General features: G+C 44.1%; 3 protein-coding genes across 3 annotated transcripts; all 3 read right to left on the minus strand.

The window, feature by feature from the left end:
* Nucleotides 1-601: 601 nt before the first annotated feature.
* LOC131266590 (histone H1.03) lies at nt 602-5413 on the minus strand. Its single transcript, XM_058269168.1, has 4 exons — nt 5329-5413; nt 4207-4853; nt 3839-3966; nt 602-1188 (listed from the first exon to the last, which is right to left on the minus strand). The coding sequence occupies exons 1-4, from the start codon at nt 5357-5359 to the stop codon at nt 927-929; spliced, it is 1068 nt and encodes a 355-aa protein (XP_058125151.1). The 5' UTR covers nt 5360-5413; the 3' UTR covers nt 602-926.
* Nucleotides 5414-8635: 3222 nt separating this feature from the next.
* On the minus strand, nt 8636-10931 carry LOC131264683 (dynein axonemal intermediate chain 4). The gene is made up of 3 exons (XM_058266953.1): nt 10791-10931; nt 10505-10639; nt 8636-10438 (listed from the first exon to the last, which is right to left on the minus strand). Exons 1-3 carry the CDS (start codon nt 10929-10931, stop codon nt 8636-8638), a joined length of 2079 nt encoding a protein of 692 aa, XP_058122936.1.
* A 153-nt stretch (nt 10932-11084) lies between these two features.
* Nucleotides 11085-12180, minus strand: LOC131265818 (ras-related protein Rab-36). Its single transcript, XM_058268139.1, has 4 exons — nt 11822-12180; nt 11538-11733; nt 11239-11446; nt 11085-11155 (listed from the first exon to the last, which is right to left on the minus strand). Exons 1-4 carry the CDS (start codon nt 12178-12180, stop codon nt 11085-11087), a joined length of 834 nt encoding a protein of 277 aa, XP_058124122.1.
* Nucleotides 12181-14210: the final 2030 nt, after the last annotated feature.

Consider the following 14210-nt stretch of genomic DNA (forward strand, 5'->3'; position numbering starts at 1 on the left):
CACGTAGTGCTGACATGGCCTGGTATACCAATCGTTCTCCAGGTAACTCGGTCCATGGCTGCAGCTCTCCATCCCCGGTCGCATCCGATGTCCCGCTGGTTCTACTCCACTTGGTCCATCCACCGAGCTCGCTGAGCTCCTCGTCGTCTCGTGCCGGTGAGCACCTTATGCCCCAACCAACGAATCCTGCCGGCTTTCGCCACCGTCAGGATGTCCGGCTCGCCATACAACTCAGCTAACTCGTGGTTCATCCTTCTCCTACACGCCCTGCTCACACACACCGCCAAAGATAGAACCCTCGAAAACTGCGAGGGCGTTAGCGTCCTCCGAGCGCAGATTCCAGGATTGATGCCCATAGAGAACGATCGGTCTAATCAGCGTGCGACCAATTACCAATCTTTCTTGCGAATGTTTGTTTTATTTCAATCAGTAGGAAAATTTGATGCCTTGAATCTACTCTAATCTTAATATGACGACGTTGATGTAACCTTTGCTGGAAAGTTAATAAACGGCATCATCGGAGGCGTTTGGATTAGAACTGTTTAGAGTAAAATGATAATACTTTTCAACGATGTATATTGGAAATGAAAACTACAGTTGGTACATTTTCTCCTCTCTTAAACAGCTGTTTATATTTTCCCAGGTTTTACAAAGGGTACTTTGTGTTTACTAGAAACAGTTCCAGCACAAACTTACAGATTGATGGATTACGGATCGGGGAGTGTTTTCCGAGTGGACGCAGCCGCACTACTTTCCTACGCGCATGTAAAAATTATTCGTAGGCAAATAGTTCCGTGGAGAGCAGGAATGCAAGAACACACTGCGGTGTGCTCCTTATGCTCTCTCCCTCTTCTCCTTCTCCTTCAAACCATCATCCTCACCGAGAGCGTGGCGGGATGACAGAGAAACCAACAACAAACTACTGTTTAGATGATGCCGATCTTGTTGGCAATGTCCAGCGCGTCGTAGTCGCGGGTAAGTCGCACGTACGCCTTCTTCTTGCCATCCGGTCGCACCAGCGTGTTGATCTTCAATACCTTAACGTCGTACAGCTTCCTGACGGCAGCCTTCACGTGGTTCTTGTTGGCGCGCAGGTGGATCTGGAAGACGAGGGTGTTGTTGTCCTCGATCTTCTTCATCGCTGCTTCAGTGGTCAGCGGGTACTTGATGATGTTGTACGGATCCATTCTAAAATAAAATAACAGATGAAAATATTTAGATGCGACGTTTGATAATTTTCTTCTAATTTTTCTTCTTTTCTTCCAACAATCAATTTTTGAATGCTTATCAAGTTTCGATTGTACAGTATTCCTATTGCATAAAATTGCGAAATATCTCTTTTATTAAGTATACTTTCTAGTAAAATTATGGTAGAAAGTAGTTGCAAAGTGAAAAGAATTCATTCTAGCATTCTGAACAAATCACAATGACCCCATTTATGCGAGGTAACCGTGTTTAATTTTTTATGAGAATGCATTTAAAAGCAGACAGAACTTGGTCATATTCATTGCTTTGATACTTCATCTTGTTTCGGTATAAAATTGAGAAATGTCTCTTTCATTAAGTATACTGTCTAGTAAAATTATGGTAGAAAGTAGTTGCAAAGTGAAAAGAATTCATTCTAGCATTCGTAAAATATCACAGTGACTTCATATATACGGTAACTGTGGGTTTTTTCCCTGGGAATGCCATACGAAAGCAAGCATAGCTTGATCATATCACATGTTCTGAACGTGCATCGCATTTACATTTGGACTATATATTGTTTGTTCTTCTTATGCTTGGCATAACGACTGTCTTCGGTTACTCCTGCGCGTAAAACGTTTACTTAGCCACATCGTCAGAGGAGCTTTTCTCGGCGGTTATGCGCCGATTTTCTTACTGGCGTAACTGCTCTACTGTCACATCCTCCGCAATGTTAGCGTTGAATTGAATTTGCGAAATGTATCTTTCATTAAGTATACTTTCTAGTAAAATTATGGTAGAAAGTAGTTGCAAAGTGAAAAGAATTCATTCTAGCATTCTGAAGAAATCACAATAGCCCCATTTAAGCGAGGTAACCGTGTTCAATTTTTTTCTGAGAATGCATTTAAAAGCAAACAGAACTTAGTCACATTCATTGCTTTAATACTTCATCTTGTTTCGGTATAAAATTGAGAAGTGTATCTTTCATTAAGTATACTTTCTAGTAAAATTATGGTAGAAAGTAGTTGCAAAGTGAAAAGAATTCATTCTAGCATTCTGAACAAATCACAATGACCCCATTTATGCGAGGTAACCGTGTTTAATTTTTTATGAGAATGCATTTAAAAGCAGACAGAACTTGGTCATATTCATTGCTTTGATAATTCATCCTGTGTTTCGGTATAAAATTGAGAAATGTCTCTTTCATTAAGTATACTGTCTAGTAAAATTATGGTAGAAAGTAGTTGCAAAGTGAAAAGAATTCTTTCTAGCATTCGTAAAATATCACAGTGACTTCATATATACGAGGTAACTGTGGGTTTTTTCCCTGGGAATGCCATACGAAAGTAAGCATAGCTTGATCATATCACATGCTCTGAACATGCATTACATTTAGAAGATTTAGATTGTTGGTTCTTCTTATGCTTGGCGTAACGAATGTCTTCGGTTATTCCTGTCCGTTAAATTGCTTAACCACGTCGTCAGGGGAGCTTCTCGGCGGTTATACGACACTTTACTAACGGACGTAACCGCTCTAATGTCACAAACCTCCGCAATGTTTGCGTGGTATTCAATTTGCGAAATGTCTCTTTCATTAAGTATACTTTCTAGTAAAATTATGGTAGAAAGTAGTTGCAAAGTCAAAAGAATTCATTTTAGCATTCTGAACAAATCACAATAGCCCCATTTATGCGAGGTAACCGTGTTCAATTTTTTTTTCTGGGAATGCATTTAAAAGCAAACAGAACTTGGTCATATTCATTGCTTTGATACTTCATCTTGTTTCGGTATAAAATTGAGAAGTGTATCTTTCATTAAGTATACTTTCTAGTAAAATTATGGTAGAAAGTAGTTGCAAAGTGAAAAGAATTCATTCTAGCATTCTGAACAAATCACAATGACCCCATTTATGCGAGGTAACCGTGTTTAATTTTTTATGAGAATGCATTTAAAAGCAGACAGAACTTGGTCATATGCATTGCTTTGATACTTCATCTTGTTTCGGTATAAAATTGAGAAATGTCTCTTTCATTAAGTATACTGTCTAGTAAAATTATGGTAGAAAGTAGTTGCAAAGTGAAAAGAATTCTTTCTAGTATTCGTAAAATATCACAGTGACTTCATATATACGAGGTAACTGTGGGTTTTTTCCCTGAGAATGCCATACGAAAGCAAGCATAGCTTGATCATATCACATGTTCTGAACGTGCATCGCATTTACATTTGGACAATATATTGTTTGTTCTTATGCTTGGCATAACGACTGTCTTCGGTTATTCCTGCGCGTAAAACATTTACTTAGCCACATCGTCAGAGGAGCTTTTCTCGGCGGTTATGCGCCGATTTTCTAACTGGCGTAACTGCTCTACTGTCAAATCCTTCGCAATGTTAGCGTTGAATTGAATTTGCGAAATGTATCTTTCATTAAGTATACTTTCTAGTAAAATTTTGGTAGAAAGTAGTTGCAAAGTGAAAAGAATTCATTCTAGCATTCTGAAGAAATCACAATAGCCCCATTTAAGCGAGGTTACCGTGTTTAATTTTTTTTAGAAATGCCATGCAAAACGAATGCAACCGTAGTTTTGTCGTATTAAACGCATTCGTTTGATAAATGAAAATTTGATACTCATTCCTTCCTTATACGATTACTTACCGGTTACGTTTGGCCACCGACTTCCTCGGGTACTTCGGACGGCGGGGCAGGCTCAGAGTTTTTGGCCGACGGAACGTAACGGAGGTACGGATCTTTCGGACAACGGTTCCGTACGGTCCCTTCACAAGCTGCAATGGAACGATGAAAAAATTAGTTTTGTGTATTTATCGCTCATAAAACATCATTGCACCATTGAAAATGATTCCTTAGGGATGGTTAGCGGTGGTTTCAGTTGGAAGTAATGAGATGATTTCATTTGCTTACATCAAGGAGATTCCCTCTTCAAAATTTCATCATTGGAACACGCGCCAACCATAAGAACACTTTAAGGCCATTGATGAATCCTGTTGCTTTTTAGCATTACTTACCTTGGTCTTCGCGCGCTTGGCACGCAGCAGAGCTGCTGCCTTGGCCTTGGCGTGTCCCTTCTCAACCTTAGCCTTGATTTCGTCACGCGTCAGCTTCGTGCTCTTCTTGACACCCTTCTTGGTGGTGGAGGTGGCGGCCTTACCCTTCACGACCTTAGCACCCTTGGCACCCTTTGCCCCCTTGGCGGCAACCTTCTTGGCTCCAGGTGCAGCCGCCTTCTTGCCAGCAGCGGGCTTCTTAGCTCCTGCGGCAGCAGCTTTGCCGGCCTTGGCACCAGCAGCAGCCTTAGTGGCTGGCTTAGCGCCCTTGGCAGCAGCACCCTTCGCGGCAGCCTTTCCAGCGGGAGCAGCAGCGGGGGCCTTCTTCTTCTCGGCGGGCTTCTTGCCGGCGGCGGAAGCGGTAGCGGTAGCCTTGGCTGCCTTCTTACCAGCAGCAGCGGCAGTGGTCGGGGCTGGCTTCTTGGCATCCTTCTTCTGGCTAGGACCGGCCTTGGTTGTTTCCGGAGCAGGTGCCGGTGCCTTCTTCTTCGAGGCAGCCGCTGCAGCTGGGGCAGCAGCCTTCTTCTCCGGAGCGGCCTTCTTCTCACCCGAACCGGACGCCGCGGCGGCTGCCGGTTTCTTTTCTTTCTTTTCGGCCGGTTGGCCGGCTACAAATCAGATAGAAAACAACAATTTGATTAGTAACTAAGCACGATTGTTGTCTGCGCTTGACTCAGCTGTCAGGAAGGAAGGGGGTTAGGTCCTTACGAGCTTGATCAGTTAACTAGTAATTAATACTCTCTTTCATAGTAAATTTTCAGAGAGATTCCCTCTAGTAAATATATCATCACAGAAAGCTTTTGTCCCTTCCAACACTTCAACGACGATCATCGTTTCCTCACGTTAGAGCTGTCTTGAGAAGGCAAATGCAGGTATCACATCCACCGCGAGGGGCGCATCCGACGGCACATAGCCCTCGTGGCGTACACAATGCGATGTCAGAGTGCAGTTTATCACGAAAAAATCACAGTTCCACATTGATCGACGCTGAATGATGAGCATTTATGGTTTGGAAACACATTTCAGCAAACTGCACGATGATTAAAAGATATTTTCACCGAAATTTTCACATTTTTAGCTTACCGGGCTTCTCAGACGGTTTCTTCGGAGCCATACTTGTGATGGAAAAGAATTGTCAAAAAGGAGAGATGTCGCTTGTCAGTTCGGCTTCCGGCGCAATTCAACTTTCGATATAGGTTTAATATTCAAGCAAATTATGACACATCGCTACTAGCGCCCTCTAATGGATTCTCATTCAACGTTTTTTAAATTATCTCATGGACTCAAAGTGACCGTTTTAATTGTCAGAGAAATGATTTATGAATGTCTGTACTAAGGGCACAGAAAACGAAGCGTAATCGCTGGTCTCTCGTGTGTTATCGGTATTCAGGTCAAGCGTCATCTGAACTTTGTTTATGTTTTGCAATTTAGTAAAAGTTGCAGCATTTTTTGAAGCTACAGCTGATATTGTGTTGTGTATTGTTGGAAATACAAAAACTACGCTACCCAACGAGAAATTTTGGCGTTATTTTGGGGTAAAAGAATTCTCTTCAGAACTGCCCGCTCTTCTTTTCAGAATTCTTTTACCCCTTCTTTTGCAGCAGATTTCCTATGCAATCTAGGCGTAAACCGACTTCTGAAAAGAAGGGTAAAACAATTCTCTTTATACTTGCTGGACGCCTCAAAAGAGAACGCTTTAGACGTGACAGTGCGTTTATAACATCTATTTCTGACTATACGTGGCAAAAAACGTATACCCATTCGTAGTAGATTATATGAGCTGGGTTCAGGATATCTTTTCTTTCCCAAAATAATTATTTGCATGCAGGAAAATATTTTTGTTTGTTTTATTATTTTGATACATCGATAATATCCCAACGAGAAATTTTGGCGTTATTTTGGGGTAAAAGAATTCCCTTGAGACCTGATCGCTCTTCTTTTCAGAAGTGTTTTACCCCTTCTTTTGCAGCAGATTTCCTATGCAATGTTGGATGTAAAACACTTCTGAAAAGAAGGGTAAAACAATTCTCTTGATACTTGCGGGACACCGCAAAAGAGAACTGTTTTGACAACGTGACTGTGCAACATGACGTTGAATTTCGATATATAATCGATTGATATGTGATCGAATAAACAATTGAGCTGCAATTAAGACGACACATACTGCACGCTGGCCTGCCCCCTACACAGTAAACAAAGGCTTGGCATAAAGACTGCAAAAAATACACCTTTGGTAGGTTACGCGGTGTACCTGCCTACCAAAAATACACCTTTGGCAGGTTATGAGGTGTACATGTCAAAAAAGCCTATCAAAAATAGACTTGGCAAGGTGTTTTTTTTTGTAGAGGCGTACACCTTTGGTAGGAAAGTGCATTACGGTTCTTCTTGGGTAATATGACGCATTGGAATTCGGGTTTTAAAATCCGGATCTCAGAATGAATTAGAATCGGAAGGCAGCGTCCACACGGCATCGTAGTGTAGCGATTTTGACACTCCGTCGTAGTGTAAATGATGGTCGAGAGGCCTTAGCCACGACCATAAAAAATAGTTGACACTACGATGGAGTGTCAAAATCGCTACGCTACGATGCCGTGTGGACGGCCAGGAAGATTAAATTCCATTTTTCCATCACTAAACTGGTGCAACTTTCGTATATCGGTTTGAATTTTCAAACAAACTATGACATATCGATACTAGCGTTCTCTGTTGGATTCATCGTTTTTAAATTAGATCTTGAACGGAAAGTGACCGTTTTCATTGTAAGAACTATGATTTATGTAATGAATGCCTGTACTTTAAATATTGTACATAATAGAACTTTCATGACCATAACTAATGATTCAAAAATCGATTAAATTAACATTGATTTTCAATTCGAATAGTAATTTGAGTTACACTCTTATCATTCTATTTATCTGTTAGACATACTTTTGCCTGCCACGATATGCATAGCTTTTGCAAAGCGATGCAAATACTAACACCGTTTGCGCCAAACAATGTCATAACACGTGGCTTCAGGATCATGCAATTCCTCTGATTTATACTTTTGAATCCCCGTCCCTAATGACCTACCGCCCCATAGAAAGTGTTAATAGCCCGAAGTGGTTTCGCACGCGTACCAAATTGTTTCGCAAATGATTGTATTTGACTTCACGCTCGTTGTGTTCCTCCTGCGTTGCAACGAAGCATTCACGGAATGTTTGTTCTCTGAGATGACAACGATATATCGTGTTTTAAAAATTAAGGATTGATTTCATTGTTACATTCCCTTTTCTCGGTGAACAAATTGCACGTAATGGTTCCGCTTGGCAGGAATTCTTAATTTGCTATGTTTTTTGTACTTGCTGTACCACTTTAATGCTTCTCCTTCCCCATCGGAAGGAACTTTCCTTTTGTCACGCGGTGTGAAGCTGACAAACTTTTACCAACATCTTGCGTTATTTCGTTACCCACCAACCCGACCCCAGTTGGCGGGTCATTAAAAAGTAATAAAACTTGCCCATCAGTCGTTTGGTTTCGTTTTAAGCGAGCATTCCGACTTCGAGGAGCTGGGTCCACTAAAACTTATCGTGCGATTCCTGACCCAGCATCCAACAACCCTTGCGGGCCTACCGGTGATCGCTCAGCTATCGTTATCGGTCGAAATAAAACCATTCAAACTTTAAACAGTTGTCATCGAAAGCAATAAAAGCACACATTTGATGATGCTCGCTCGATCACAGCCCGGGGAAGACCATCTAAGCACAAAATAATTTTTCTAATTTATTCATAAACAGTTTTCGTTCACCCATCGCTACGGTCCATACTGCGATCGTTTTGCAATGCCGAATGTGGTCTTTAGCATACCTCGTGCTTCGTTCCCTTCAGCGTTCATCGTAAGGATGGGAAGGGAAGGTGCCGACTATAAACGAAAATCCTACCAAATCCTACCAAAATGATGCACCACACAAGCCGGCGAGAGAAGGGAGACAGAAGATAAGAAGCGATAAACGATACACCGTCGAGGGCGCGGTAAGTGGCGGAGTAGAGATTATAAAATAATTTTATGACCAAATTTAAAAATCTTTTAAAACCCATCGTAAAACTCCCGTGATCGTTACGTTTGTGTTGCGGCTCTTGGCGTGTAGACGTAGAGGGAAAAAAGAAACCAAACAGACGCTGGTGACACGCTATGCAAATGCATAGGCTTCGTTGTTGTTGTTATTGTTGTGTTTTTATAGTTTAAAGTCTGATAAAAGCCTTAGGGCCCATGTAAATTCATGTTACCGATCGATTCTGTGAACTATCGTTAGCTAGACGCCGGGACCACACACGACGTTGGGGGCATCTGTTGGTGTTCTATGAGCTAGTACCGTTCTCTAGTATTGAATGACATTGGGATGTGGATCGCTTAGTAGCCCAAGTATCCCATCCGACGGACGCGCGTCAGAAGGTCTGGCTTGGTGACAAGTTTCCCGTAGATTGCCGACTGGAGATCTCTATACTGGAAGTGCGGTGGGAATGGCATGTCCTCAAGGGCGCAGATGTGAGCTTTTCCTTCTGCATCGCCGACCAGCAGAGAGCGGCCACAGTTGGTAAAGCGTGCCACCGTTAGGGGTGTCGTTAGACCGCCTAGGGCTGTCTCTGAAGCTGGCTTGGAGCTGCGTCGCTTTATGTCCCACAACTGTACACCGCTGCGTGTAACACTGGCAATGACGGTGCTGTTGGTCGGTGACCAGTAGGCTGCCTGGATCGGTGCAAATCCGGTGCTCAGCGTTACGATCGGTTCTGGGAGATCCTCGATCCAGATGCGTATACTCCAGTCACCGCTGCACGTGAGGAAAATCTTCGGGCTCCAGGGTGAGAACTCGATGCAGAAGATACCCCGGTTGTGCATCTGCCAGACGCCGAGATGCTGGAACGAGTCGTTGATGCTGCACCAGTGAACGGCGCCCTCGTCCGTGCCGATGTAGTACTTGTCCTTCTTCACCGGATGAATGGTGACGCACAGTGCTTGCGGGTGTAGGTCCGATTGAAGTTTGACCGGTTCACCGGAACCGTCGGCCCCATGAAGCTTCCCTTCGACGGTTCCTTCCACCCGGTCCAGTCGAAGCAGCGGATACGGTGCTAGGAATTCGCCAATAGTGAGCGTGTACTTCATGACCCACCCGTTCTGCGACACGGCTATCACCTCGTCCTTGTTCTCGTTGTCGAACTCGACCCACTTCAAGTCCCAGACGGGCTGGTAGATTGGGAACTTGTCGCGATTCGACACGGCCAATGGGCTTTGGGTGGCGTCAGTAATGTCGCGAATCTGAACTCGCCCATCGTACAGACCAACCGCCAACAGCTGTGGCGTACGGTGAGAAAAGGCCACGCAAGTCACTGGACAGTCGAACCGGTAGCGTCGTTCCGGATTCACCGGGTTCTTAATGTTCCACACGTAAACGTACCCATTGCCCCGATCCTCGCTGCCCGTGTGACCGTAGATACCGTACGCGATAGCTACGATGTCCCCATTCGCTGGACACCAGCTGGCGCCTGCGACAGCCTTCCCGAGCGTTTCCACGGTTCGGTACGTCCAGAGCACATCCAACCGATAGAGATATTGGATGTCGGGCCGGCACGGATCCGGGGGGTACATGTTGCGGAATCGGATCTGCTGCTCACGGTACACATTGCCCGCCAGAAGACGCTGTAGGATCATCGACGACAGGTGGAAGTTCTGGTTCCGGTTCAGCCGCTCGTCGATGTCCTCCATGCCTTCCCGCGAGTAGGTGGTGATTTCCATTTTTGATGCCGATTCGGCCACATTGATCTCCTTGGTGTGTCGCTCGAGATCGTTGTACGTGTCGTACATGTCGTAGTTGGACACGAATGATGCCACGTCCTGCCGGTGAATGCATTCTGTGTTGACCGAGCGTGACTTGCACGGCAGATCGCGCGTCTGAGCCTCGGCATCCGCCGTCCGCTGTGCTTTGGGTCGTGTTTCAAACAGCCGATTCTGTTCCTCCACCAGGGCCGCCTCTTCGGCGTCCTGCGAAACGATATGGCTCGGGTTTTCAAACAGCACAATGTCGTCGGTTTCTGTCAGCCGAATTTTAACGTGGTAAGTCTTCTGGCCTGCCTCCAACGACGGACTACGACGGTCAATAACTCCCTCATAGTTTGGCTGGTGATCGAGATTATCAAATGCATCTGGTTTATCGGCCGTCTGATAAAAGAAAGATAATGATAGTTTAATCCAGATACCCATGAGGTTAAGTAGTGCTTGTCTTACCGGTGCTGTTCCATCTTCCATCGTTACGTCGATTGGTTGCAAACAGTCTCGAAAACCACTCCACAAGAAAGTGTCCTCGCCGTGCAATGGTGGTGCTAGGTTGGGTGGCGTGCGATTGGACCCGGCAATGAGAATCTGTTTGAAACACAACATAGCAACAGTATTACCTGAGCAACCGCCATACAAACCCGGTTACTACCGACAACGGAGTGAAGTGAGTTTTTAACTATTAACACAACACAGTACGTCCGTGAGGGTGATGGTTTCACTATACTCACTTACTTACTTCAACTCTATTTCGCTGCTCCGCTAGGTTCACAATGTCCACCACAAACTTACTATCAATTGCTGCACCGGCATTTATCGAGGGTACATAAAACCGTACCGACTTTGATGATGACTCTTGTTTTCTATCCTTGCTAGCCATTTTTCCTCAAAACCTACAGAAACAAGCACATCAACACACGGGTTTTCCTATTTTCTTTCAATTTGGATCCTGAATGGAAGTCTTTGAATAAAGTTGCCTGTATTGAGTAATAGAAACATACTTTGCTTACTTGGATTGCTAGCAGGAAATAAATTAGTTTATTGTACAGGTGAAACATTTGAGAAACTTTTTCTCCTTCTTCTCTTTTCGCAAGAAATAGAGATCTGCAATGAACGAAGGAAAAGCACATCATAAAATAGTGGTGGAAAAAAGTTCTTGTATGCTCATAAATGATTTTCGAACTTACTTAGCAAACTATTGCCGGGTGGTTGTAGCAGTGAGTCATTCGTTTCCATCGCCCTCTGGACTCCATGGTCGAAGGCGAGGGCAGTCAGGCGGCGGAAGAATTTGGTCACATTTTCGCCGGTGCGTGCCGACACGGGCCAGTACTCAGCGTTAATGTCGTACGCCATTTTGATTGCCTCCAGCTCGATATCACAGAGTGCCTGATCGGACTGGGACGGAGGGATAAATAAAACCATATTGTTAATTAAGAAACAGAGTATGGGTTTGTCTGCATTAAAGTGTTACCGGTTTTTTACTCACCAACAGATCCTTCTTTGTACCGACTAGAAACTTTAATACGGGGCCCTGGTTGAGTCGTAGCGCCTCGTCTAGCCATCGTTTCCCGTTGAGTAGCGATTCCGGACGGGTCATATCGAACGCGATTACGATGACGTTCGCATTACGGTAGTAGGATTGGGCAATACACTTGAACCGCTCATGTCCCGCCGTATCCCAGCTGGTGAGGGAGAATGAACAACCAACCGAAATTCCATTAGTTATAGGTCACAATATACTCATCACTTCCGGAGGAACTGCGTGCTCACATTTGTAACGTATAAGCTTGGTTGAGGATCTGAAACCGTTCCACCTCAAAGTCCAGCCCGATCGTGGCCGTATAGTCACCGTCGAACGCCTCGTGGCAGAAACGATTCACCAGCGACGTCTTGCCGATCGCCACATCCCCGATGAAGATGGCCTTGCACGGGCCGAGAAAGAACGGCACCACGGCCTGAGCCGCCCGCTTCGTTCGCTCGCTAAAGTCCAGCTCCCGGTAGGGCGTTACCTGACAGCTGTACGGACGCGGAAGCTGCTCGATGCGGCGCGTTCCATAGTCGACGTTGTTGTTCAGCACCTCGTAGCTGGCGGTTGCCTTTGGTCGTTTATTTTTCCTATAGATCGGCATCACTTCGGGGGGTAACTGGGAACGAGTGCGGGCACTGGGAACTGCAGTGACGTTTCAGCGAACGAACTGGGGACGATCCGCACTGGATCAGAATTGGACGCCAACTGACAGGGCGCACGATGCGGGCCCAAGTAGGCCAACAGGATATTATTACAGGATTGGGAAGGATATCGCATCCTAGCGTTCCTTCACACAGGCGCGCCGATGCATGGTGCACTAATACAAATACTGCCTAGCAAAGGACACATTGCCAAGGGAACTGCCTCAACAACATCGTCGAATGAAAGCGAATAAAACTATCCAGTCAGAAGGAGACAGAGTACTAGCACATGGTCCTCACCTTCACAGTTTGCGCCTAGGTCGAAACGAACAGTTCCATTTCCGATCACCACTCTGTATTGGCATTGCCAGCGTACCAGCAGAAGGTGAAGAAACGGGTCGCATTAAATGCGCCACGCTCGAGCGATTGTTCGGTCGCAAGGTGTGCACCAATGTTCACCGTTTCTATCTGCACCCTCCACCGGGGTTAAAGAGAAAGCGAAAAACTGTGCGAAGTAGATGAAAGCAAGGCAGGCAGACCCGAAGGACGAAGAAAGGATAACAGGCCACATATGGTCGGGAAACTCGGGACCCGATGATCGTACAAACGGAAATAGATCGTAATAGAGTGAGAAGCGCGCTTGTTCTCTAGAGCCAGGTGTGTTGTATAGATTGGAAGAAAAATGGAAGATACAAACGAGGCTGGAAAACCAACTCGAAGCTTGAATAGGTTGCATAGAAACCGGCGGACGCAAGCAGGCGATGGAAGCGACAGCTTTGGACAAACAACTGATGGCGTAAGAAACGACCCAATAGTTAGTAAGAAACATGACCCTTGAAGAGTTTCAGCTGAGGCTCATTGCACAAGATATTCCTCAAAAGCAGCACATCAATCATTATTATGATTGTGTTCGATTTTCTTTCATTGTTCCATCTTCCAGCTGCTGCTTGAAGGGATCGCAACTAGTGATCTTGGGTGGAATCTTGATCCAAGAATGATACGGACCGGATAAAGAACGAGGTACTGAAATCGAGCGCCTATCCTCTTATTTTTACTATTTCGAACGAATGAATGAGTGCCGCAAAGAATTTGAAAAGAAAAAGAACATTTTACTTGATATCCATGGAAACCACGAAACGAGTAGGATTCTAGCACGACCTACGGAACTGGATTCGCACGACTGCATTTAAGTGAAAACAGGAAGTGGATGTACAACGCGAGCAAAATGGATAAAGATGTTACATTTTCCGCGGTCGATGTTGAGAAATATTTCTTAATCAGCTCCCGACTTGACAACATTATTTAACATCGGTTCGATCCCAAAGGCCTGGCTGATGGGTTGAGAACAGGATATTGGAATTCATTTACGTTCTAGTCGGAGTGATAAAAATCCACCAGGAGGCTAGGGCAGAAATTCTCAATCTATTCTTAATCACATATTTTTGAATTAAAAAACGGTTAAAACAAACATAACCAAATTAATGTATACCAATGTGCGCTTTTCAGCCTACGAATTAAAAGATCTAGTTTATATTAAATTAAATATTTATTATTAATTATTATTAAACATTAAATATGGATTCGTAAGCAAAATTTAACCATTCAACATAACAACAGTTGAAAAAACTAGATTTGTATTCATACATTTTCCTTAACATTTCCGGTTCGAGTATATGTTTCGATAAGATATAAAAATAGATAAATATAGATAATGAAGATGAAGGTAATTGTGATTGTTTTTTATAGCAATAACATTATGCAAGTATCATTTATCGAATATATATTTTTCAATTACCGTACAGAACTCGAACATGGTTGGTATTAATTTTCAAGAAAGTGTAGTTCACTTCTTAGCCTTTTGCAAACAATTGTTTAACAATATATTTGAATAGTGTTATTAAACATGGAACTAAGTTTGAATATTTTATTTTACATTAAAGTACTACGGGACTGTGTTTAAGAACCCCTGGAGTGCGGTTTATCGAATCGT

Source organism: Anopheles coustani, chromosome 2, assembly GCF_943734705.1.
Source record: "Anopheles coustani chromosome 2, idAnoCousDA_361_x.2, whole genome shotgun sequence".
In the NCBI taxonomy this organism is placed as follows: Eukaryota; Metazoa; Arthropoda; class Insecta; order Diptera; family Culicidae; genus Anopheles; species Anopheles coustani.